Here is a 24379-nt window from a genome sequence, read left to right on the forward strand (position 1 = left end):
AGAAGAAACCCACTGTCGCCACTTCATGGGCTACTCTTTTCGATTAGCAGCAAGGGATATTTTACATGCAACATCCCACAGACAGGATAGCACATATCAATCAGATATAAATAGGTGTCACTGTTACAATATATTATGTGAAATCTGTGTACGGTAATTGAAATGTTTTTTGTTGTTTTTTACAATATGTGGGGGAAATCAAATGGTAATAAAAGAAAGGAGAGTAATTTATCATAGATATGAACTATTGTACCGTCATATAAATTCGAACATATGTTTTCGAACGGCTCATTTATACGCGATTTTCCACGTGCATACTGAAGGTGTGATGTCAACAAACATTGCAGATTGACAAGAAGAGGTGGTGCATCGTTCGCTACAAAAATGTTGCGTATAAAACTTCCTTGTGTAATTATGGCAATTAATTTATTGAAAAATAATGTTAATGAATCGCTGTCCAAGTTTTGGGTACATACCATCATGTAAATACAAACGTAGCACTTTACTGCATCGGCTACATCTGCACTCGATGTGCTGTCTGCTTTGTTTATATAAATATTGAATACTTCATTCATTTTAAAGCGAAATAAATCTGATTCTTTTAGAAAAATATGGAAGCCTGGTTAGACCATTTCTTATTAACGTCTGTGAGACTTCACAATATTCCTTTTCTGAACGTAAGGGTTCCTTTTTCTTTGTTAGACTACTTCTCCCACTGAGAGATCCAGATCATGTCAATACACCCAAGAACATCTTTCTAAGGCATTTTCTGCTGTAATAAACGATCACGTAGACATCCGTAAGGCTGCCAAAAGGTTTTCAGTCCCAGTTACAACACTGTATAACCGCTGTAGAGGGAGATTGATGTGTCATGTAGCAAATCTGAACCTCATACCTATTTATCTAAAAATGAGGAAGCTAAACATCTTGGTCACATCGAAGACGTGACATACCATACATGTGTACATCCTTGTGCTGCTACGGAACATTGTTTATTTGTAGAAACTATCACGTGTTCGAAAACATATGACGTAACTTCCTCACAATATATCCAGACATGAACTCGGAAAAACATTTCTGCTGCAACCATTATTGTGTTTAACATCTATAATTATGTCTGTTTCGTGGATTATATTGCAATGAACAGTTAAGAAAGATTATTTAGCTTTTAATTCAAAATTCATTACAGAAATTTGCAATATTTGCTTATCTGTTCGAAAAAATATTATGGGAGGATATGGGTCGTTCTCAGAAAAAGTGGTCCACAAGTGTGACATGGAGGGTTAAAAAAATTTTTTTTACAAAGGGCCCATAAATATATATGATTAAAACCATGGCCTTCCAAGAACATATTTTGAGAGAGAAAATGATAGTTGACCCAGTCACTTTTTTACTAGGGTTCATAGTATGTAGTGACTAGCGCAATATTACGGTTGTTACATGGACACCAAACAGTATATACAAAAGAGCTTCACTAATTGTTAAATCATTATTTATTACATCAGCTGTGTTCATTGGCTTATTAAATGGTGTGCATTTAACAATTGCAATAAAATATCTCAATGGACATGATCTAAGTAGCTTAGTTTTGTGTCCAGCGCTTTAGCGCCAGCAACCGATAGACATTTGACATTTCTGCTATCCAATTTTTTAATCCAAGCAGATATATATTTGGGTCCTTTTACAAGCTATACCACTCCTATTTTAACAAAAGATAATCATTGTATTTGTTTGAATATGCTTTTAGCTATAATTAATGAAGTAAATTGTGTTATGGTTGTTACGTGGACACGAAACCACAGTCATTGGAATTAAAAAGCAGACATCAGATATCAGGGGAAAAAATGCTGGCCACGGGAGTTGATGGTAGGTGGTGTGATGCATTCCACATTCTCTGCTGAGACCCAGGCAATGTCCTCACTGACAGGAAAGCTGTAAAATGACCCTCTGTTCCGTAAGAAGGTCACCTGTATGTCCCTGCCATCAATCTGGAGGACCTAAAAAATACATTAAAAATACTACATCAAACAAATTATATAATTCCTTATCTTAAGCAATTCAAAACTCTATTTAAACCAGAGCTACACCCAAATCTGAGCACACTTTTTGAGTAATTTCAGTCAGTTCACCTTTCAATTTTTTTATTATTTCCATAATTGTTACGCAAAAATCCAATATCACAAATATATGACACAGAATATTTAGTATATTACTACCATTCCATTATAAAATTTGGCCTGCTGCTTGCTTCCTTCTGTACCAAATTTCACATTCACCCAGCTGCCATACTGAAATCTGAAAGAAAAAAGTAACATAACTTTTATGTTTCGAAGTGTTAGTTTACAATTTGCTTCACATGTAAATCGTCTTTCCAAAAGATCGGATTTATAAATAAATTTGAAATACATAACTTTAAAGATCTTAAATTGTATAGATTTCATAAACGAACCTGGCTGCAGAAGCATCTTGGGGAACTTCACTGGAAGCCTGGTCCTTTTCAATTGTATCAAGAGAAGGAATAGCAGCAGTCGCAAGTTGCACATCATCACCCACTGAAGAACTCAACCGTGAAAACTGAAATAATAAACAAATTTCACAGTGACTCTTAATACGAGTAAAATGCCTGTGTGGTTTAATAATATTAATAGTAATCAACATTTAAACAGAAAGGAATTAATTATAGCTACCAGCAATCAATGTTAAATTGTTTTGAAAAAAACAGCATACAACCAAAAATCAATCTACAGACAGTATGGGAAAGAGAAGTGAAAAAGAAGACAACTTTTTTTCAAATTTATATACTTTTCATACCTGTACTTCAGTTACTGCAGATGGACCCGAAGACTGAACATCATCAGCATCAGCAGGTTGAGTAGGCTGCTGGTGGCTATCCGGTCGCAGGACATGGGATGACCAGGGTCCAACTGTTGCTGTGGAAATGCAGTCCCTATCACCAGTCTGGCATGCTAGGCAACAACAAGTCAGCTCCCTTGTCAGGATTATGTTCTTTTCAACAGACTTAACGGAGTGGAAGGAGCGTGTTCCAGGAACTGTCTTCACATCCCTGTCCATTCGGTCTCTTTTGACATCTCTTTCCCCAACCCAAAAGAAGGAGCGCAAGAAGTGGATGCACCCTTCACTCGGGGGTTGTTTATTGAGGGCTGAATTTGAACAGTAACTGAAGAGGTCTTCAGCTGAAGCTATAATGACACTGCCAGCGGCAACAGCAGAGGCAGCATGGTGCTTGACCACAGCACTCTCCCCATCCGAGGGGCCTTTCCCGTGTCTTGATCCAAAGAAGTGGCGCTCTAGAGTGGCATCAAGGTCAACCACGGCTCTGGAGATGTCGGAGAATGGGCCTCGACTCTTGTACTGTGAACCACAGCCATCTGTCCACTGAACGATGTGACCGACGGTCAGGCCTCGTTTCTCCCTGAGGTGTTGTAGGGCTTTAATTGTGAAGCACTGGACGGCATGGTAGTCATGTTTTTTATCACTGCTGATAAAGACCAGGGACTCGGTTGTTGTATCTTGGCAGACTGGACATCTGTAGTATGTAACGGTAGGGTGCACTGTCACGAGCTCATGGTGCCAGTGGGCCGCCTGCACTTCCTGTTGATACATGCAGGTAAAATTTTCCGCGAAGTCCATTACCATGCAGATGGTGTCAGCTGGAAATGGAACTACATCTTTAATTTGCTTGAATTGGAGATGCTGCCAATCTGCTCGAAAGAGGTGTCCAGACAGGAAGGCAACCTCAGTTTTCAATTCTTCCATGAGATCAGTAACCATTCCCCTCTTGGTGACTAGGACTTTCCGGTTAACCTGCTTTCCATTTGTGGTCACAATTTTTGTTCTCCCACCGGTGCCAACTCAGCTCCATAACATGCTGCAGAAGAGGACGGGTGTGTTTCATCAAGTAGATGGACACCGCACAGGTTGCAGACACGATATGCACAATTCTTGTTTGTGGCGCTACACGATGAAATCCTCACTGCATCCCTCTCATGCTTTATGTTACAGGTGTATACCTTCTGTGCTGCAACAACCTTGTTCAGCGTCAACAGTTTCAATCCCACATTGGTGCAGTATTCACACAGGCACTGTCTTAAACGTGCCTGTGCCATTAACTTCACGTTTGATGGTCGACACTTTGCAAATGTAGAAAAACTGACGCTAAGTCCCGTTTCTTCAAAGCGCTTGTGAAGATCGCGGAGAGGTTGTGTTAAGAGCAATGTGCTCTTCCCAGTCTTTTTACTGACACGTTTTTGGTCAGGCAGTTGTGTAGCTTCCTGCTGAAGAAACTCAGCAGCTTTCTTCTCTGCTTCTTTCTTAATTCCCATAGGCTTGTGCTTAGGCTTTTCATGTCTTTGCAAGGTTTTTCTGTTTATGCCGAGCAGAGAACTCCTCATTCTGTAAGAGCCACCCCCCTTGCATACACTGAGAAGAACACGGCGAGTCAAACGATTACCAGAAAGGTTTTTGCAACGTAAACGATGCACAGCTTTGAGGAACAGACGTCCCATATGCTGCTCTTTATGTTGTTTCTCCCCCTGAAGTAAGTTCAGTTTCTTAAACAGTTGTTGCTTTCTTGGCGAAGATTGACTCACTAGTGCTGTTACAGTCGACACAAACTTTCGTGGACTTTTAGATAGGGCACATCTAGCTCTCTGCAAGGCTTTGCGCTGAGCAACCGGTGTGCGACTTTCAATCAATTCGGTATCCATCTGACCGTTATCCGTTTCACTTGGAATGGACGCTGAAATTTTCATCCGTTCAGACTCCTTTTTCTGCTTGTAGAATTCCCTCCTAGCCTCTTTCTTTCGTCTCTTTTGCTGTGGGGTCATTTCTTCTCTCTGCTTCTTCTTTTGTATTCGCCACTTCTCTCTTTGCTGATTGTCGGCAGCAATGTCCTGTCGGGTCGTCACCTTTTTAGTATTTTCCTTTTGTTTCTCCTCCTTTCGATACTTCTGCACTCTTTCTCTGGAAAGAATTTTTTCTTTTGCCTTGTCCTCCTCTGACCTAGTTTCTCGAAATTTCTTGCATTTTTTCCTGTTTTTATCCAAGTAATCTTGGTATTTTTCTGGATTTTGGTTTTTCATTTTCTCTCTCCATGCTTTGACTCTCTCTGCATTTGTCATCCTGCATATTGGAGGGGGAGGTAGGAGTTGTAGTGGGGACTCTGGAGCCTGCAGCTGTATTTCCTTGCATATTAGGCGGGTGGATTTGCGTGAAGATGTCATCTATTTAATTTAAAAAAACAAAACAATATTAACAACACCCTAGCACAAAAATACATCGGGAAATGGGTGTCAAACAAAAGGTATTAATTAAACTGTTTTAAAGACATATTTTATTTAACGACGCACTCAACACATTTTATTTACGGTTATATGGCGTCAGACATATGGTTAAGGACCACACAGATATTGAGAGAGGAAACCCGCTGTCGCCACTTCATGGGCTACTCTTTTCGATTAGCAGCAAGGGATCTTTCATATGCACCATCCCACAAACAGGACAGTACATACCACGGCCTTTGATATACCAGTCGTGATGCACTGACTGCAACGAGAAATAGCCCAATGGGCCTACCGACGGGGATCGATCTCACACCGACCGCGTATTGAGCGAACACTTTACCACTGGGCTACGTTCTGCCCCTTAAACTGTTTTAAAGGCTAAATCAAACAGCACATAGCAATGAATAATAATAATAATAATACACAACACCAGTATAATTGTGACTTTTCTACTTACACAATCAGTCAAGTTGCTTTCCATGACAAAATACTGAAGTTTTATTTATAAAAAATAAAAAAAAATAAAAAAAGGAAAAAAAAGGGGGGAAAAAAAGAAAGTTTAGCATAAAATCAATAAGCATGAAATTACTTATTATTTGTTCAATCATATCAAACTTTGACTCGCGTAAACCAACTAGAAATAGCATCGGTACACATTATAAGCTTTATGTGTACGGTCGCTTCACAGACACGGGCGAATGTTGTGTCCAGTAACGAACGTATATTTGGTCTACCGCACACGTTCGTGTCCTGTATCGACCATTACAACTATTGGCTTTGTTTGCTAAACTTACGAGATTACCGTTTTAATTTTGTATATTAATATCTTATAATGATAAAAAATACATCCACTGTGACAAAGACCTACCCTACCTTTTTTTTAAACTTGATCGAACCCATTTTTTTAAATAAAGCCGACAATTGTGTAAAATTTACTATAAGAAACAAAGCTAACTCGTTCACAAAACCTGCTAAAATTTCGATATACAATTATTTTTTTTTTTTTATCTCAACGACACACGTCAAAAGTAATAACATCTGAACATTAAACAAAATCTAAATACGAAAGAAAATAATATATCAATGATAATCTTACCTTTCCGTGAGATAATTCTTGATCACGTACGGTCGTTACATGGAAATTTTCTTGAAGACACCAAACATATCACGTGGGTTTATACTAAAAAAAAATATTTTTCCCGCCAAAACGTTTACTTCTTTCCAAACCGCTAACCACGCGCGTATGAATACACTTGTAAACTAGTGCCAGATACTTTTACTTTAAAATGTATCGATTATTTCTTATGCATGGTCGTTTCATGCAAAAATGGACACCATACTCGACCCTAAAACTTAACGATTATTTACCGTATCATTAATTTCGCAATGATGGCCAAAAAATAGGACATTCGTGTTCTGCCATGGTCATTTCCGACATAGGTGTGAAAAAATAGTTCCCAGTAAATGTGTTTACTGTAAAATGCGAGTTTTAATGTTTTCGTTCGAGGTGGACACGACGAGTAACGACCGTTACAACAAATTTATTGTATTCTAGTTAAATAAATATAGATAAATCAAGCAAAATGTGTGCTAAGAGTAGTACGAATACTTCTTCCAAATGGTTCTGTGTTGTATTTAAACCAAACCATTGTGTTTAGTCGATGTAATTGCATCGTGTTCAACAGACCGGTCAGCATGTCACAAATCGGCCATGTTTTTTTTATACATCATTTTACCATAATTCTTCAGTTTACAAAGAAACAAGACCACACAAGTTGTTGATTTTGTTTATCCTGTCTCTTTATTATACCATCATCATGACACAATTGCAAGTTGACCAATAGCATGAAATAAAAAAATATTACGATCTTTCAAAACGACCAAGCCATAACGAACCACCTTTTCTGAGAAAAGACAACTGCTGACAAACATTTAAACAATACTTTTAAAGTAGAAATACATTATATCATAAGCCTACCCCATATGGGCCTCATTCGTCAAGTTCAACAGCAAAACAATCCAAAAGGTTCAAAAGCAAACTCAAACAGTTTGGTATAATTCACACTAGAAAGTATTCTGATATATAATTCTCCTAATTTGCACTCATTTCTATCTCACGCAAACAATAACCACCAACCAGTAACATTTAAAACCAGACTGTTATCAGATCTGTCAAGATTTTCGTAAACCTGCCCCTACTTGTCTTCCCTTATTCGCATTTTCATTTGATTGGTCAACACCTTGATCCATTCTGCTTCTGTGCGTATTATTCCACCTTAAAAATATTGAACCGCTTTTGTAAAAAAAAAAAAAAAAAAGACCAAAAAAAAAGTGGGCTGGACCTCTGTTGCTTAATTCACTACTTGTATATTATATTAGGTTTCAGCCAGTGACCGACAACTGGCATTTTTTTTACTGTTTATGCCGTAGGAATTTCCCTATTAGCTCCGTTGGTAGTGCGCTGGAGTCTCGTACTTAGAAACTGTGGTTCGAATCGTTTTGACAGGGAGGTTGATTTTTATTTGTTACACACACACACACACACACACACACACACACACACACACGCACGCGCGCGCACGCGCGCGCATATATTCGATTGAGCTCTATCCTGTGAAAGTTTAGGTTTCTAGCTAGTGGCAGTCCTCATACAGGCAATGCGAGAGGGATGAACATGTTACGGATCTCTTAAGGGAGTGGCGGTCTTCCTACAGGCAGTGAGAGAGGGATGAACATGTTACGGATCTCCTAAGGGAGTGGCGGTCCTCCTACAGGCATTGCGAGAGGGATGAACATGTTACGGATCTCCTAAGGGAGTGGCGGTCCTCCTACAGGCAATGCGAGAGGGGTGAACATGTTACGGATCTCCTAAGGGAGTGGCGGTCCTCATACAGACAATGCGAGAGGGATGAACATGTGACGGATCTCCTAAGGAGTGGCGGTCCTCCTACAGGCAATGCGAGAGGGATGAACATGTTACGGATCTCCTAAGGGAGTGGCGGTCCTCCTACAGGCAATGCGAGGGGGATGAACAAGTGGCGGTCCTAAGGGAGTGGCGATCTTATGGGAGTGGCGGTCCTACGGACGAACACCTGATAGTGGATCATGACTGCAAATACGACTTTAGCTAGCGTCCTTTCAACTTGCCTTATGCAGAGATACAATTTTGATCATCCAAAAGAATAAAGAAGTATTTTTTTTTTTTATTCTAGCAAAAGACTATGCATGGGCTTTGTCATGGGCGTACAAGGGATTTTGAAAAGGGGGGTTCCAATACATAGGATTTTGAAAAGGGGGGTTCCAAAATAGATTGCAGAGATATTGGGCATATATTTCTATGTTGAGTAAATATAATAATGTCAGATATCAATGTCAGATATATTAAATTATAAAAAAGCGATTTCAGGGGGGGGGGGTTCGGTCGAACCCATCGACCCCCCCCCCATGTACGCCCATGTTTGTGAAAAGAAAATGATGTGACAATCGACCATTGTTGGTAGTACGTGCAGTAGATATCGAGGTTCTCATTGGTATAGTCCCTGCGCGTGCTGTAACCTCACCGTGGTGCACGGGTGTAACATTCTCTTTGAGAATGGCCAATACAGCACAAATCCCCCTGTTTTCTTCGAGATACACTTGAAATTTTGAGTAAAAGTCAGTATGTGTCTGTGATATTTGTATTTTTGCACAGTTCTTTACACTGTTTTTATTTAAATCTTGAATTTTTATATTGATGTTGATCATCACTTTATTTGTTTGCATTACCATAGTTTGACACCCAATAGCCGATGTATTTTTCGTGCTGGGGTGTCGTTAAACATTCATTCATTCATTCATTGGTATAGCATTTTTGGACATTCCGCGCTATGTTAAAAGTAAACCATGTAACTCCATATATTTAAAATGTTTAAACACCTGCGTTTAAGACAAGCAATTAAGCTTCGCCCCCCCCCCCCAAATTTTTTTGTTTTGTTTAACAACACCATCAGAACACATTGATTTGTTAATCATCGTCTATTAGATGTCAAACATTCGGTAATCTGACAGTCTTAGAGAGGAAACCCGCTACATTTTCCCCATTAGTAGCAAGAGTAGAGTAAAGTTTGTTTTATTTAACGACGCTACTAGAGCACATTGATTTTTTATCTTATCATCGGCTATTGGATGTCAAACATATGGTCATTCTGACACTTTTTTAGTTTTAGAGGAAACCCGCTGTCGCCACATAGGCTACTCTTTTACGACAGGCAACAAGGGATCTTTTATTTGCGCTTCCATCAGGCAGGATAGCACAAACCATGGCCTTTGTTGAACCAGTTATGGATCACTGGTCGGTGTAAGTGGGTTACAACTACCCATTGAGCCTTGCGGAGCACTCACTCAGGGTTTGGAGTCAGTATCTGGATTCAACATCCCATGCCTCGACTGGGATCCGAACCCAGTACCTATACCAGCCTGTATACCGATGGCCTAACCACGACGCCACAAAGGCCGGTTAGTAGCAAGAGATATTTTATATGCACCATCCCACAGACAGGAGAGCTCATACCACGGCCTTTGATATATACCAGTCTTGGTGCACTAGCTGGAACGAGAAATATTTCTATGGGCCCACCTATGGGTATCGATCATATAGTCCGTCCCATCCTACACCCCCACCCCCACCCCCCCCCCAACAAAAAAACAACAACAAAACACAAAAAACCCCAACCCAAAACAACCCCAAAAACAAAAAGAAAACAATTAACAAAAAACCCAAACAAAAACCCAACAAAACCCCCAAAAACAAAACAAAACAAAACAAATTGTACATAATTTCAGTTTATTTCATGTAAGAAGAAAAGTAAAATTCAAACATTTTTAATTTCGAGGGAGCATGTCCCCGAATGGCTAGCTAGCCCGTAGCAGTTGTAAATGCTATAGGCTCTGGCCATTGCACTAGCTGCTAGTCATCTAGTGTCTCATCACACACACAACCACGAGAGATGAAACCTCAGCAAAATTGCCCGCACACGAGAACTATCAGCTGAGCAAAACGGCTCAAGTAACTTTTTGCTCAGTTGATAGCTCTCGTGTGCGGTAGGCTTTAGCGTTACGAAATCGTAAAATCATCGTAAGCAATGACGTCACTATGACTTGTGCTGTGATGACGCTTACGATGGTTTTACAGTTTCGTAGCGATAAGATCGCTTTGAAGATATAAGGTCCATGATTTCTTAAAGTATCTCTTTTAAAAATATTTTAGTTTTAGTACAGTAGGCCTATACTTACATGGAAATAAAGTTAGTTTTATGTCGTGGTGAAACTGACATAATTTACTTATGGAATTTAATTAGTTGGTTATTTTGCTTGGGTTTTTATTTTTTTCAATGAATGAACTACGTCATAAATCTTATATGACGTCAGACTGCAAAAAAGGCTTGTTCAAATTGACAGTTACACAAACTGCGTATCAAGTTAGGAATCCCTCAATTATTGTTAGGTAAAATTAACTTGTTAATGACGAAGGATGTCGACGTCAAGTTCATCCAGTTCAGAACAGATGACTTTTTCAATTTGTGATTCACCAAAGTCGACTTTGTGCAGTGAAGAATTGCCAAAAATACAGAGGTAGGCCTAGTCCTATATAATAGGCCTACAAGTTGTGATTTAAAGTTGACAACAGTCACTTTTCGCACCATTGTTTCGGCTTCGTACACAATAAATATAAAAATATCTTACCGTAATTAATTTCATTCAATATCCATTTTTGTAAATAGTAAAAAAATAAAAATAAAAATAATAATTACAAGATTTTCTTCAAATACACATTAGGCCTATACAGTAAGGTGCTTTAGGTCGACAAAAGTCACTTTTCGGACCCTTGTTTTGGCTTCGTACACAATAAATAAAACATCCAACGGTAATATTTTGATATGATATATTTGATAAAAGGTACTTTTTTTTTTTTCTTTCATTTTTTAAAACTTAAAATTAATATTTTGTCCAGAATTATGAAGAAAAAATGTAAACGTTGTCTGCTTGTTATAGAATTTTAACAGGGGTCGAGGTTAGTAGACTGGTTTTTATTTTAATGAATTTGTATGACGTCAGTATTCCAATGACGTCACTTTGCATCTCCTTACAATAACCATAAACTGGGTACATGATGTTTCGTTTTATGCAAACTGGAAAAATTTCATGCATTTGTTTGAACATTACCAATGCACCTAAATGTGTTTGAAGAAAATCCTGTGATTAAAAAAATGTACCTTTTACAAAATACTGATTTTAAGTGAAATTACGGTAAGATATGCTATTATATATTTATTGTGTTGGAAGCCAAAACGATTCGAAAACGACAACAGTCACTTTTCGCAAATGACGTGTGTCCCTTTTGCCTTAGTGAACTGCAGAGACCAATCTAAGCTATTTTTAGGGAAAGCTCATTAATATTCACGAAGCTAATCATCGACAAAATATTGTCTGAACAACGATTAAATTAATGCCAGTGACCAGACCAGGGGTGGCAAGGGGGCCCTCAACCCGACCAAGTCGACAGGATCGGAGAAACCGGACCAGCCGACCACCCCGAGGGACGACCTGAACACTGCGGTGTGCGAGACGCCCTGTGAAGGCCACCATCACCCTCTACTCCACTGCCTGCTAGAAACTGGCCACTGTCACCAGTCTTGCCAGTTCGCATGGGGGTGGTCCGGACAGGAGCCGTTGGGAAGAGTTCTTGGAAGAGGAACACCGTTGTTCAGTCGGTGGGCCCATTGGGCTATTTCACGTTCCAGCCAGTGCACCACAACTAGTATATCAAAGGCCATGGTATGTACTACCCTGTCTGTGGGATGGTGCATATAAAAGATCTCTTGCTGCTAATCGAAAAGAGTAGCCCATGAAGTGGTGACAGCAGGTTTCCTCTCAATATCTGTGTGGTCTTTAACCATATGTCTGCTGCCATATAACCGTAGATAAAATGTGTTGAGTGCGTTATAAAATAAAATATTTCTTTTTTTCTTTCTTTCCGTCGTTCAGTTTTGGGCAGTATATGTAGTTTTGATGGTGATGTAACTTGTGTCTTCAATACTGGATACAACAAGTACCATGTATAGATATTCAACATTAAGAGAATAAGTGGCAGATAATAGTCAACTATTTGTAAATCCCATAATTAAAAGCATTTTGATTGTCATCATACAGGTATATTGTTGAACAATTTGTTCAAACTTAATTGGCAGATCAATGCTAATGTGGGTCCTGTTGTGATATTATGGCTGTGGCATTTTAATGTAAATATATGTTGTACCACGTCTATAACGGGTTAATTACACAAATGAATTAATTTTTAAATATAATATATACAGCGTTGACAATTAACATGAAAACCATGGTCGCCAGCAAGGCCAGTTGAAGAAAAATCTTACTGGCCCTTCTCAAATTCAACTAGTCCTCCATTTATCACATTGAAAGTTAACCGAAGAGCCAAAATCAAACCTAGAATGTTTTTTTGTTTTTTAATAATAACCATGTGTTCACCGTATATAGTCCATTTGCGTATATAGTCCATTTGCGTCCAAAGAAAAACAACAAATTGGCATTTAACTTCATAATGAATAAAGTTAATTAAAATTCATAAAAAACCCATGTTATTAAGTTTTAAACCCATACCAACTCAAAAACAATTGAAAAAGAAATCCATTATAAATAAAAATGTTACTTAACATTTTTAAGTACCATTAAATTATACATGTATATTAAATATCATTTTTAATACAGGGGTGAGGACAAAATGCTAGAACAGCCAACATATGCTGCTTCACTTGCATTGTCTCTGAAGTAACAAATTATGCAGTACAACGAGACTAAAGGTAGAACTGTGCATTCTTTAGTCAACTAGTCTGGGAGTGGCAGTCCTCTTTGTGGGGATTCAAGAGGGATGGAATAAACTTTGTGGAGATGCAAGACGGGTGAAATCCCCAGTAAATGATTTCCCTGGAAGTTCTGTTCTCCTACAGATGAGACACTATAGAGATTGAGATCCATGGAATCATCCACTATTTTGCCAAATACCCATTCAACTCTGCTTTGTGCAGATACAACCCTGATCATGTTTTACGGTTTTGTCATTCAGATTAACTTGGATGTTCCATCAATTGTCTTGTATCAGAAAACAGAGTTCGCTTATGCAGTTTAATGGTAATTTGTAAAGAATTTTTGTTTTAATTTAAACTGAAGTTTTCCCTCCAATAAAATGTTATTTGAGATGGTATGGGTTTAAAACTGAATAAATTAATGTCTTTATATGAATTTTATCTTTATTCATTAGAACATGTTCTATGTCTTTTACTGCCAGATCTGTAGTGTGTTTTGTTACATTCGATTCAGTATCAATGTATTTCTTTTTTAACTCGTACCATACTCGCCAGACCCTAAAATCGATGGTTGCCCAATAGACTACCTTTGTAAAGTTCTTAGTCGCCCTTTGCCAATAAAGGTCGCCACAGGCGACCAGGCAACTTTTAATTTTCATCCCTGTATATATGTGTTTGAATACAGTTCATAAAGTTATCATTGCATAAAAAAAATATAGGTATGTGTGAGTTCATGCATGAAAAGGAAATAGACGTTTGTCATTTTATTGTTACAGATGTGGCAGCGACAAATCTTAAAACATCTATATTTAAAATTCAGATTCTGAACATAATACATGTTAAAATTAAAATTTAATGGAAGTATTTAAATTAATTTGCCATGGCTTGAAACAACCACTCATTTGATATCACGTGACTGAAAGATGTCTATTTTCATCCAAACCAAAATCACTTTTTTGTCTGTTGAAAAAGAGGTAAAACATGCATAACACACTGGTTATGGGTTATTGGCATTCAATCTGTGGGGCTGTTTTGTGATACGGTAAGCTTGAGATGAGATGCAGATATGTTAAAAAGAGAGGCTGATTTGGTATATCTGGTACAGGCCTCCGAGAACTCAATATTTGGTATATCTATTACAGGCCTCCGAGAACTCAATATTTGGCATATCTAGTACAGGCCTCTGAGAACTCAATATTTGGCATATCTAGTACAGGCCTCCGAGAAATCAATATTTGGCATATCTAGTACAGGCCTCCGAGAACTCAATATTTGGCATATCTAGTACAGGCCTCCGAGAACTCAATATTTGCGTGAACCATTTATTTGGGTTACGCAAAAATAAATTCAGGTAACCCATTTTCTGTTTGAATAACCCGTTATGTTCACGTAAATAATGTCCTAAATTTAAAACATGAACGGAAAATAGGTCATGCTAAATTAGATGTTTGTAAACGAAATGATCGTTCTCAACATTTTCAAAGGCCTGTTAGTAGATTTCTGTACACAGTACCATTCAAGGTTTCATCTTGACAACAGTGCATTTCATGTGGAAAGAAAACATCATTGGCGTTAACTTGTCATCGCCAAATTGTGTGCAGGGACGATTTTGTTTTTATAATCTTTATTTGTGATATTTCTAGTCAGTTAAAAATTGATTAGCAACTACTGTTTAATGTTTTAAAATTGTGTACATAACGATCTCTGAAACTTGCGTAGCGAATCTCGATGTGACACTAAACAAAGTGGTCCCTGGTTTGAGAGTGCAACACAGCCCCACAGATTTAACACAAATAAGATTACTGTTCCACACTGTGATAATGAACAGTGTTTCTGTTTCAGTGACAACAACATCGGCAGTGACTACTACAGTGTTTACAACGATGACGAAGAAGGCTGTTGTGCACAGTGGACCAGGTTTGAGAGTGCAACACAGCCCCACAGATTTAACACAAATAAGATTATTGTTCTACACTGATAATGAACAGTGTTTCTGTTTCAGTGACGACAACATCGGCAGTGACTACTACAGTGTTTACAACGATGACGAACAAGGCTGTTGTGCACAGTGGACCAGGTTTGAGAGTGCAACACAGCCCCACAGATTTAACACAAATAAGATTATTGTTCTACACTGATAATGAACAGTGTTTCTGTTTCAGTGACGACAACATCGGCAGTGACTACTACAGTGTTTACAACGATGACGAACAAGGCTGTTGTGCACAGCAGACCAGGTTTGAAAGTGCAACACAGCCCCACAGATTTAACACAAATAAGATTATTGTTCTACACTGATAATGAACAGTGTTTCTGTTTCAGTGACGACAACATCGGCAGTGACTACTACAGTGTTTACAACGATGACGAACAAGGCTGTTGTGCACAGCGGACCAGGTTTGAAAGTGCAACACAGCCCCACAGATTTAACACAAATAAGATTATTGTTCTACACTGATAATGAACAGTGTTTCTGTTTCAGTGACGACAACATCGGCAGTGACTACTACAGTGTTTACAACGATGACGAAGAAGGCTGTTGTGCACAGCGGACCAGGTTTGAGAGTGCAACACAGCCCCACAGATTTAACACAAATAAGATTACTGTTCTACACTGATAATGAACAGTGTTTCTGTTTCAGTGACAACAACATCAGCAGTGACTACTACAGTGTTTACAACGATGACGAAGAAGGCTGTTGTGCACAGTGGACCAGGTTTGAGAGTGCAACACAGCCTCACAGATTTAACGCAAATAAGATTATTGTTCTACACTGTGATAATGAACAGTGTTTCTGTTTCAGTGACAACAACATCGGCAGTGACTACTACAGTGTTTACAACGATGACGAACAAGGCTGTTGTGCACAGCGGACCAGGTTTGAAAGTGCAACACAGCCTCACAGATTTAACGCAAATAAGATTATTGTTCTACACTGATAATGAACAGTGTTTCTGTTTCAGTGACGACAACATCGGCAGTGACTACTACAGTGTTTACAACGATGACGAAGAAGGCTGTTGTGCACAGCGGACCAGGTTTGAGAGGCTTCTGCTCATTTGGCTGGTGCTCATATTGTGCATCGTCTTGGCACTTATAGGTCTCGTAGTCATGGTCTCGTTACAAAACAAGGATGCTGTTAGGAAAATCATGGACAATGGTGAGTTTTAGGTCGACAAACCGCCGTCAAACAGTGTGTTGTAAATAAATGATGTTAATAAATAAGTTTACAGTTATTATTTACATGTATCATCAAATTAATTTTCACTTGCCATGGGGAATTTCAAAGAGGGACTTCTTGAACACATGAATTCATGACATCTGTGCCCAGCGAATTCTGAAAAGGGACTTGAGATCTGTAGGAAATTCTAAAAAGGGACATCTTGAACCCATAATACATTTGTATCTGCAGGGAATTCCAAAAAGACACTTCTTAAACCCATGACAGGCCTTCATGGTCCCATGAGATCCACAGAGAATTCTAAAAATGTGTTTTTCTGGAACCATGAGATCCATATTTAGGGAATTCCAAAAAGGGACTCCTTGAAGACTTGTCTGGAATTCTAAAAAAAAAAAAAAAAAGACTAGTTGAATCCATGAGATCCATAGGGTCAGTAGTAGGCTGTTTTACCCTGATAGTGTAAAACACTCTGGTGCTTACTAGCCAATAGAGAATAATACATGAGTGGCCAATAGATACCATTTATCTCACAAGGAGTTGTTTTAAAATGTATAACAAACGAAAGCGAGTTTGATACATTTTTAAACAACTAGACGTAGCCCAGTGGTAACGCTTGATGCACGGTCGATTTGGGATCGATCGCCATCAGTGGGCCCATTAGGCTATTTCTTGCTCCAGCCAGTGCACCACGACTGGTATATCAAAGGCCATGGTATGTGCTATCCTGTCTGTGGGATGGTGCATATAAAAGATCCCTTGCTGCATTAGGAAAAATGTAGCGGCTTTCCTCTGATGACTACGTGTCAGAATTACCAAATGTTTGACATCCAATAGCCAATGATTAATTAATCAATGTGCTCCAGTGGTGTCGTTAAACAAAACAAACTTTTTTTCTTGTTTTGTTTTTTCCACCAGGCTTTCTGGCAGAAAATAATTTGAGGGTATATTATAATAAAAACAAAAGAGATCATAAGTGTCCATACTAGGTGGAGCTTATGAGATTGAAATCTGTTGAAACTGGACGCTGCATTTCATGCACTTTGACAATTTATAAACAGTTCTCTTACTAAAATCTTTTAAATGATTATAAAAATGTATCTATTAATTTTTAAGATTTTATGTAATTTTACCCAAGGTTCTTACCCGCTGGCAGAAACCTTGCACACTTAACTGGCATTCATTGTTGAGAAAGCAAATCTACACGTAATACCTTAAAATTAATACCACATGAGAAGTACCGTGCAACACCACCCACCCCCCACCCCAGCTATAGGTCAAACAAAATATTGCTATCAATATTTTGGTATATACAACATAATTGAATTATGGTTACATAGCCATAAAAATTAGAAAATTAACTGTTTATTTTTAACTATCGCTAGTCATTTAAAATGGCTTATTGCACACACATTATAATAGCTGGGGGGGGGGGGGGGCCACCTCTACCCACAGTATATATTTTAAGTCATGAAGTCTGTGCTACTTTATGCCTTCAGTAGATTAATTGATGTGTGATATCACCTTTAAATGTTTTTGGTTGATATTCCTTTACATTTGCAACTTGTCGATATTGTCGTTTTTACTTTATCTTCATTGCTTTTCTAGACGATGAACCCGAAGCTTATATTATACATAGATGTTTAACAGGAGAATGTGTTGTTACTGGTACGTATACATAGTATCTAATGATTCAGTAAATGATATAACGATATACATTTAAAGTCTGAACCACACTGTTAACAACTACGATAAATTACTCTTCTACCTTTATTTACCATTAAATTCCCCACACATTTTGTCCAGATAGAAATCATGAGAAGACAATTACAATGACACAGATTGTACATATACTAGGTGATAACTATGTCGCATGTATATCGACGTCATTGAGTAACTTAGAGTATAATATGCTAAGGTATAATATACATATAATAATATACTGATATGAAGAAATAATGGATCACAAAGTTATTCAGCAATGAAAGTTCAAGTTTGTTTTGTTTAATGACACCATTAGGGTGTATACTACCAAATCAAATCCCATAGACGACAATAGTAACATATGTGGATAAAACTCCTACCTGCAACGTATCAACCGACATAAACGCCACGAATATAAATACTACCACCCCTTACACTTAAAGTGAATCAGAAAAAGTGGGGGTCAAGCTGCTCGTTTCTGAGATAACGGGTAGCGTCTATGACTAGTTTCGCACAAAATTCGAGTACTTTATTTTACAGGTACCCCATACATGTTTCAAGCACAAGGCTACTTGACACATTGGTACTAGACGAAACAAAATTGCACATTTTTTTTACCCAGATGAAACTATTATTTTTTACAACCAACACACTCACATTTATAACCAATCACAGGACTTGTGGTGTTCACTTCTCTATCAAAAGTTCGGTGCACCTCGAACTTTGACCCAGCCGGAAGTTATTTGGTTTAGTATTACCTATACTGATAACATACATTTTTCAAAAAGTGTCCAGCTATGTGTCTTTATGACAACCAGGATCTGGTGTATTCTGACACAAACTGACAACCTCACTGAAACTGTTGTTTCTACAGTGCAACCTAATATAATGTACACCTCAAAAAGCATATATATTGCATATAGTTTTGTACAAATGCAATATGTCATATTAAACAACAAAATGTTTTAAAATAAAACTCCTGAAGATATTTACTTTCAGTTGGGTGTGTGTACTCGGGTATATATGTAGAGACAACAAAGATAGTCAGAGTACCTCTACCCCTTTAAAGAATTCCATTAAAACACATGCACTTGATTGACCCCTAGATTATGAAGACCTTAACAGGCACATCAAAGAAATATCAGTATTAAAAAAATACACTGTCTGAGGAAGGAAACACAAACATGACTGTACCTGTATGAAGTAATGACTTAATGTCCTGAACATTAGTGTTGGGAGGAAATCCTGTATGCTGGGTGTGGGTGTCTTCAAGTTACCAGGTGTGGGAATTTCAAATCCATCGGCCATGCTGATTTTCATAATGAACCATCAAAACTATTGGCAGCCACCAATATTCCTGACTATATTTTATTTATAGCCTACTGTAGTTGGAGGTTTTAATAGGAATAATCATGCAGCTTTAACACATTTATTTTTTATTAATTACTGAAAAAAACCTATTTTTAAATGACAAAATTACCCGAACATCTATTTTCTTGCATTATTTTCTAATCCGGATGAATACAATATGTACATTAGATGTATTCCTACAATCTGTAATCCAGCATTTTATTTAGCTAGTAACATTAGGTAATACAGCTTTAACAATAAAATAAATTATCAACTTAATCCAAGGCAGATAATCAAATCTGAAAAAATTGGTTCTGAATCTAGTATAAACTCAAAATGCTTTTCATGAGAGCTAACTAAGTGATTATTAAGAAAATCTGGAGATCTAAGTATATGTTTAACAACCTTATTGTTATGTACAAATAAGAACAGAAGGCACAATAGTGACAACAAATTTAATTATGTTTTTGGTAAAGTTTTTCTTCAAATTTACTTTAAATTTTGCATAAAACTACAAATTTGTCTCAAATATAACTTAGCACCCTATAAATATGTCAAAATGACAATAAAAATCAACTTCTTTACAAATTTGAGTTTTCAGAATTTCATACATAAAAAATTAACAATGTTAATGGAAACTAAAGACATTAACCCACTATTGGCACATGCTATTTTTAATATAAAAATAAATTGCTATTAAAATCTTAGTTCAGGTTGCCTATATATAATACCATATTTAAGAGCAGTTGTATATGGCAAGTCAAATACCATGTAAAAAGAAATTATTGAAATCTTTACAGTATGAATTATAGGCCAAAACCAACTTTTCTTCAGTGCTAACTTTGATTCAAACTCCATTCAGAGCCATGTACAGAGATTATTGTCACGGTCAAGGTCATTGTGAACTTGCATGATCGAGTGATGGCTAATTAATCAACCAGTATAGTTTAATTAAATAAAATGACAAAATCATAATATTTTTTATTATGCACTGAATATGTGCTATAGGGTGTATACTACCAAATCAAATCCCATAGACGACAATAGTAACATATGTGGCTAAAACTCCTACCTGCAACGTATCAACTGACATAAACGCCACGGATATAAATACTACCACCCCTTACACTTAAAGTGAATCAGAAAAAAATGGGGGTCAAGCTGCTCGTTTCTGAGATAACGGGTAGCGTCTATGACTATCCTAGTTTCGCACAAAATTCGAGTACTTTTTTTTACAGGTACCCCATACATGTTTCAAGCACAAGGCTACTTGACACATTGGTACTAGATGAAACAAAATTGCACATTTTTTTTACCCAGATGAAACTATTATTTTTTACAACCAACACACTCACATTTATAACCAATCACAGGACTTGTGGTGTTCACTTCTCTATCAAAAGTTGGGTGCACCTCGAACTTTGACCCAGCCGGAAGTTATTTGGTTTAGTACTACCATTAGAACACATTGATTTATTAATCATCTATTGGATGTCAAACATTTTGGTAATTTTGACATACCGTATATTCCGAGATAGAAACACCGCTATATTTTTCCATTAGTAGCAAGGGATCTTTTATATGCACCATCCCATAGAGAGGACAGCACAACAGAGAATACTCTGTAACAACTAAAAATATTTGTATTGGTAACCTCTGTTCGTTGGTGTCTATATTATAATTATTGTGTCATTATGTAGGTCAACATTAAAATCTGACATATACCCGGTAAGCATTTATTTGATTAGTACTCTTTTAATATAAAAAAATTTTGTGTGGCATGTGCTACCCTATCTGTGGGATGAAGCATATAAAAGATCCCTTGCGGCAGTTACTTGCTACTGATGGGAAAAATGTAATGGGATTCCTCTCTAAGACTATATGTGAAAATTATCAAATGTTAATAAATCAATGCCCTCTAGTGGTGTCATTAAAAAAATATAAACAATTTACTTTTGTAAAACAAAACAAACATTAACTTCTTTTTTTCAGCGGCCCGCATGATTCAATCCCTCGATTACTCTGTGGATCCATGCAACAACTTCTACGAGTTTGCATGTGGTGGCTGGATGAAGAAGACTTTAGTACCGGCAGACAGCCAAGAAGTAAACCAGTTTACGTTACTTAAACAGGAGGAGGATATCATTCTTAAAAGTACGTTAAATGTAATTAAATTCCTACAAAATAAAAGAAAACCAAATACTAAATTTCTTATCCGATTCTCCATGTTTCCTCGAACGCTGATTTCCAGAAAAGATTGATTGGTATTTGCAAAGTGGATAGTTACAAGAGATATTGGTTTATTAAAGGACAAATATACCAGTTTTTCTTTTTAGACTGTTTTAATGTAGTTGCTATAATAACTGGATTAAACTGTTTTTTCTGAGGTCATCAAAATGTAGGGAAAGGGAGCGAAAGAAGATGGAGGAGTTTGCAAGGTCGTGTGGAGATTCGAGGGAGATTGTGTTGAGGGAGTCTGGATTGTAAATAGTCTTTTGTTACAAATGCATGGATTGGTTAAAAAATATGAAGTATACTAGTTTATTTTGGCTAGCGACTAAACACTGGGGGCTGGCAACTAAAAATAATATTTTTTTCCTTTGTGTCGAGTTTCTCTGGTCTGACGACACGTAGATGTTAATCAGCGGTGCATGGATGTAAAGAAGAGTAAATTTAAACTTGAACTGTAGAACACTGGAGGTGGGACATAGCCCAGTGGTAAAGCATTCACTTGATGTGCGGTCGGTCTGGGATCGATCCCTGTCAGTGGCCCCATTGGGCTATTTCTCGTTCCAGCAAGTGCACCACGACTGGTATATCGAAGGTCATGGTATGTACTATCCTGTCTGTGGGATGATGCATATAAAAGATCCCTTGCTACTAATGGGGAAAAGGTAGCAGGTTTCCTCTTTAAGACTGTGTGTCAAATGTTTGACATCTGATAGCTGATGATTAATATATCAATGTGCTCTAGTGGTGTCGTTAAACAAAACAAACAAACAATATAGAGCACTGTAATTCCATCAAATGCGAGGTGCATGTAGTACTACCATGATCAGCGTACCATTAAGTATACCTGTATGTCAAATGTTTGACATCTGATTGCTGATGATTAATATATCAATGTGCTCTAGTGGTGTCGTTAAACAAAACAAACAAACAATATAGAGCACTGTAATTCCATCAAATGTGAGGTGCATGTAGTACTACCATGATCAGCGTACCATTAAGTATACCTGTATGTCTTGTCATGTTCTATAGGAATCTCTGTATTTTCTTGCAGATTTGTTCGAAGCTGAGGTAAAACCAAACGACAGTTACTCTGTTGTTCTTGTGAAGGACTTTTACGCATCATGCATGAACGAAAGTAAGTCTGGCATGACATAATGCAACAATTCCTAGCTGTTTATTTAAAATTGTAAGGATTACTAGGCATATAGGGCCGTGACTATGGTTTTAATGTCATCCCTTGAAGATTCACATGGCAGTTTATAGTCCTTTTTAGCAGTGACCGTAGTTTTCTTACTATGATATACTCAAAATAGCAGTTTGCAGAAAGCAGAAAGCAGTTCATTTTTTAGACCTTTCAGGTGAAATAGAAATTAGCCTGCTGAAACCGTAAACAAAAAGTGGCAGGTCATTGTTGAAGATAGAGATGTATGTACAATTATCTAATATGCTGTCTACCTCATGATTCTGTTACAGTGAAACTCCTATAAACAGGACACCCTCGGGACCAAGTAAAAAGTCCAGTTTTAAGAGGTATTCGGTTTAGAGAGATTCTCTTCTGTAGAGATATTTAAAAACTGGCATACGAAAAATGTCTGGTTTTAAGAGAATTCCGGTTTACAGAGAGTCTGGTTTTGAGAGGTTTCACTGTATGTTGTATTTCCATAATGCTCTAAAATACATTATACATTTAGTTATATCTTTTAAAGGGACATCCCCTAGTTTTTAAAAACTAAGGCATATTTTGTACTATTAGAGCTGTTTTTAATAACTGAAATCATACTTTACTATATTTTATTGTTTAGTGTAACCATTTCCGTACATTCAAAGTGTTTTTGGTCATCCTGGTGTTTTTAATATCACAGAATGCATTTCTCATATTTTAAAAAATGCATGTGCATTTGAGAAGTAACAGTTATGGAGTCGAGTTTTAGTCTATTTTTTTAAGGATATTTCACCATTTCAAAGTCACTGACTCATGTTTCACTCAATTGTAACTTTATCCAAATGTGTTACAGGTTTGTAGATTAACTAAACTTAGTTTTAATTTTCACGGGTTGAAACTAGGGTCTGTCCCTTTAACTAAACTTAGTGTTAATTTTTACGGGTTGAAACTAGGATCTGTCCCTTTAACTAAACTTAGTGTTAATTTTCACAGGTTGAAACTAGGGTCTGTCCCTTTAACTAAACTTAGTGTTAGTTTTCACGGGATGAAACTAGGATCTGTCCCTTTAACTAAACTTAGTGTTAATTTTCACAGGTTGAAACTAGGGTCTGTCCCTTTAACTAAACTTAGTGTTAGTTTTCACAGGTTGAAACTAGGGTCTGTCCCTTTAACTAAACTTAGTGTTAGTTTTCACAGGTTGAAACTAGGGTCTGTCCCTTTAACTAAACAGTGTTAATTTCCATGGGCTGAAACTAGGGTCTGTCCCTTTAACTAAACTTAGTGTTAATTTTCACAGGTTGAAACTAGGGTCTGTCCCTTTAACTAAACTTATAGTGTTAATTTTCACGGGTTGAAATTAGGGTCTGTTCCTTTAAATGAAAAGTGCAAACGTTTTTTTTAACTTAATCCAGTTATATTAAGCTACATGTAGCAAGATTTGTCACTATGACAGCAGCTATAAGATAAATGAATGAAAAAACGCATCTTACATAGGTTATATATATAGATTATTATACGAGCTTGTGTGTCATACCGATTTTGCGAAATGAGTGTCAGGATTTTTGTATTGCCCGAGCAAGAGTGAGGGAA

At 37.3% G+C, this 24379-nt stretch overlaps 3 protein-coding genes across 4 annotated transcripts in view; 1 reads left to right on the top strand and 2 right to left on the bottom strand.

Moving 5' to 3' along the window:
• LOC121389983 (coiled-coil domain-containing protein 150-like) overlaps positions 1-7499 on the bottom strand; it is a 50570-nt gene extending 43071 nt beyond the window's left edge. Inside the window, exon 1 of the mRNA XM_041521674.1 lies at positions 7282-7499. The gene's annotated coding sequence lies outside the window, so the exon portion shown is untranslated. The remainder of the gene's footprint in view (positions 1-7281) is intronic.
• Positions 1249-3845, bottom strand: LOC121389984. Its single transcript, XM_041521675.1, has 4 exons — positions 2812-3845; positions 2450-2574; positions 2217-2295; positions 1249-1997 (listed from the first exon to the last, which is right to left on the bottom strand). Exons 1-4 carry the CDS (start codon positions 3790-3792, stop codon positions 1833-1835), a joined length of 1350 nt encoding a protein of 449 aa, XP_041377609.1. The 5' UTR covers positions 3793-3845; the 3' UTR covers positions 1249-1832.
• Positions 7500-15845: 8346 nt separating the features above from the next.
• Positions 15846-24379, top strand: part of LOC121390731 (membrane metallo-endopeptidase-like 1) — a 50395-nt gene continuing 41861 nt past the window's right edge. For both annotated transcript variants that reach the window (XR_005960250.1, XM_041522634.1), the window contains exons 1-4: positions 15846-16323; positions 17950-18009; positions 21388-21549; positions 22679-22762. Coding sequence is in view for 1 of the 2 variants with exons in the window: in XM_041522634.1 (XP_041378568.1) it covers positions 15846-16323; positions 17950-18009; positions 21388-21549; positions 22679-22762 (784 nt within the window). In the remaining variant the exon portion in view is untranslated. The remainder of the gene's footprint in view (positions 16324-17949; positions 18010-21387; positions 21550-22678; positions 22763-24379) is intronic.

This window comes from Gigantopelta aegis, chromosome 15, assembly GCF_016097555.1.
Source record: "Gigantopelta aegis isolate Gae_Host chromosome 15, Gae_host_genome, whole genome shotgun sequence".
NCBI classification, from domain to species: domain Eukaryota; kingdom Metazoa; phylum Mollusca; class Gastropoda; order Neomphalida; family Peltospiridae; genus Gigantopelta; species Gigantopelta aegis.

Excerpts from the sequence above, each read along its gene's own strand:
- LOC121389984 (XM_041521675.1), bottom strand. The coding sequence starts at position 3,792 with ATGGTTACTGATCTCATGGAAGAATTGAAAACTGAGGTTGCCTTCCTG. Across the intron at positions 2,296-2,449 it reads CAAGATGCTTCTGCAGCCAG|ATTTCAGTATGGCAGCTGGG; the intron begins GTTCGTTTATGA and ends TTTTTCTTTCAG. Across the intron at positions 1,998-2,216 it reads CCAAATTTTATAATGGAATG|GTCCTCCAGATTGATGGCAG; the intron begins GTAGTAATATAC and ends TGTATTTTTTAG.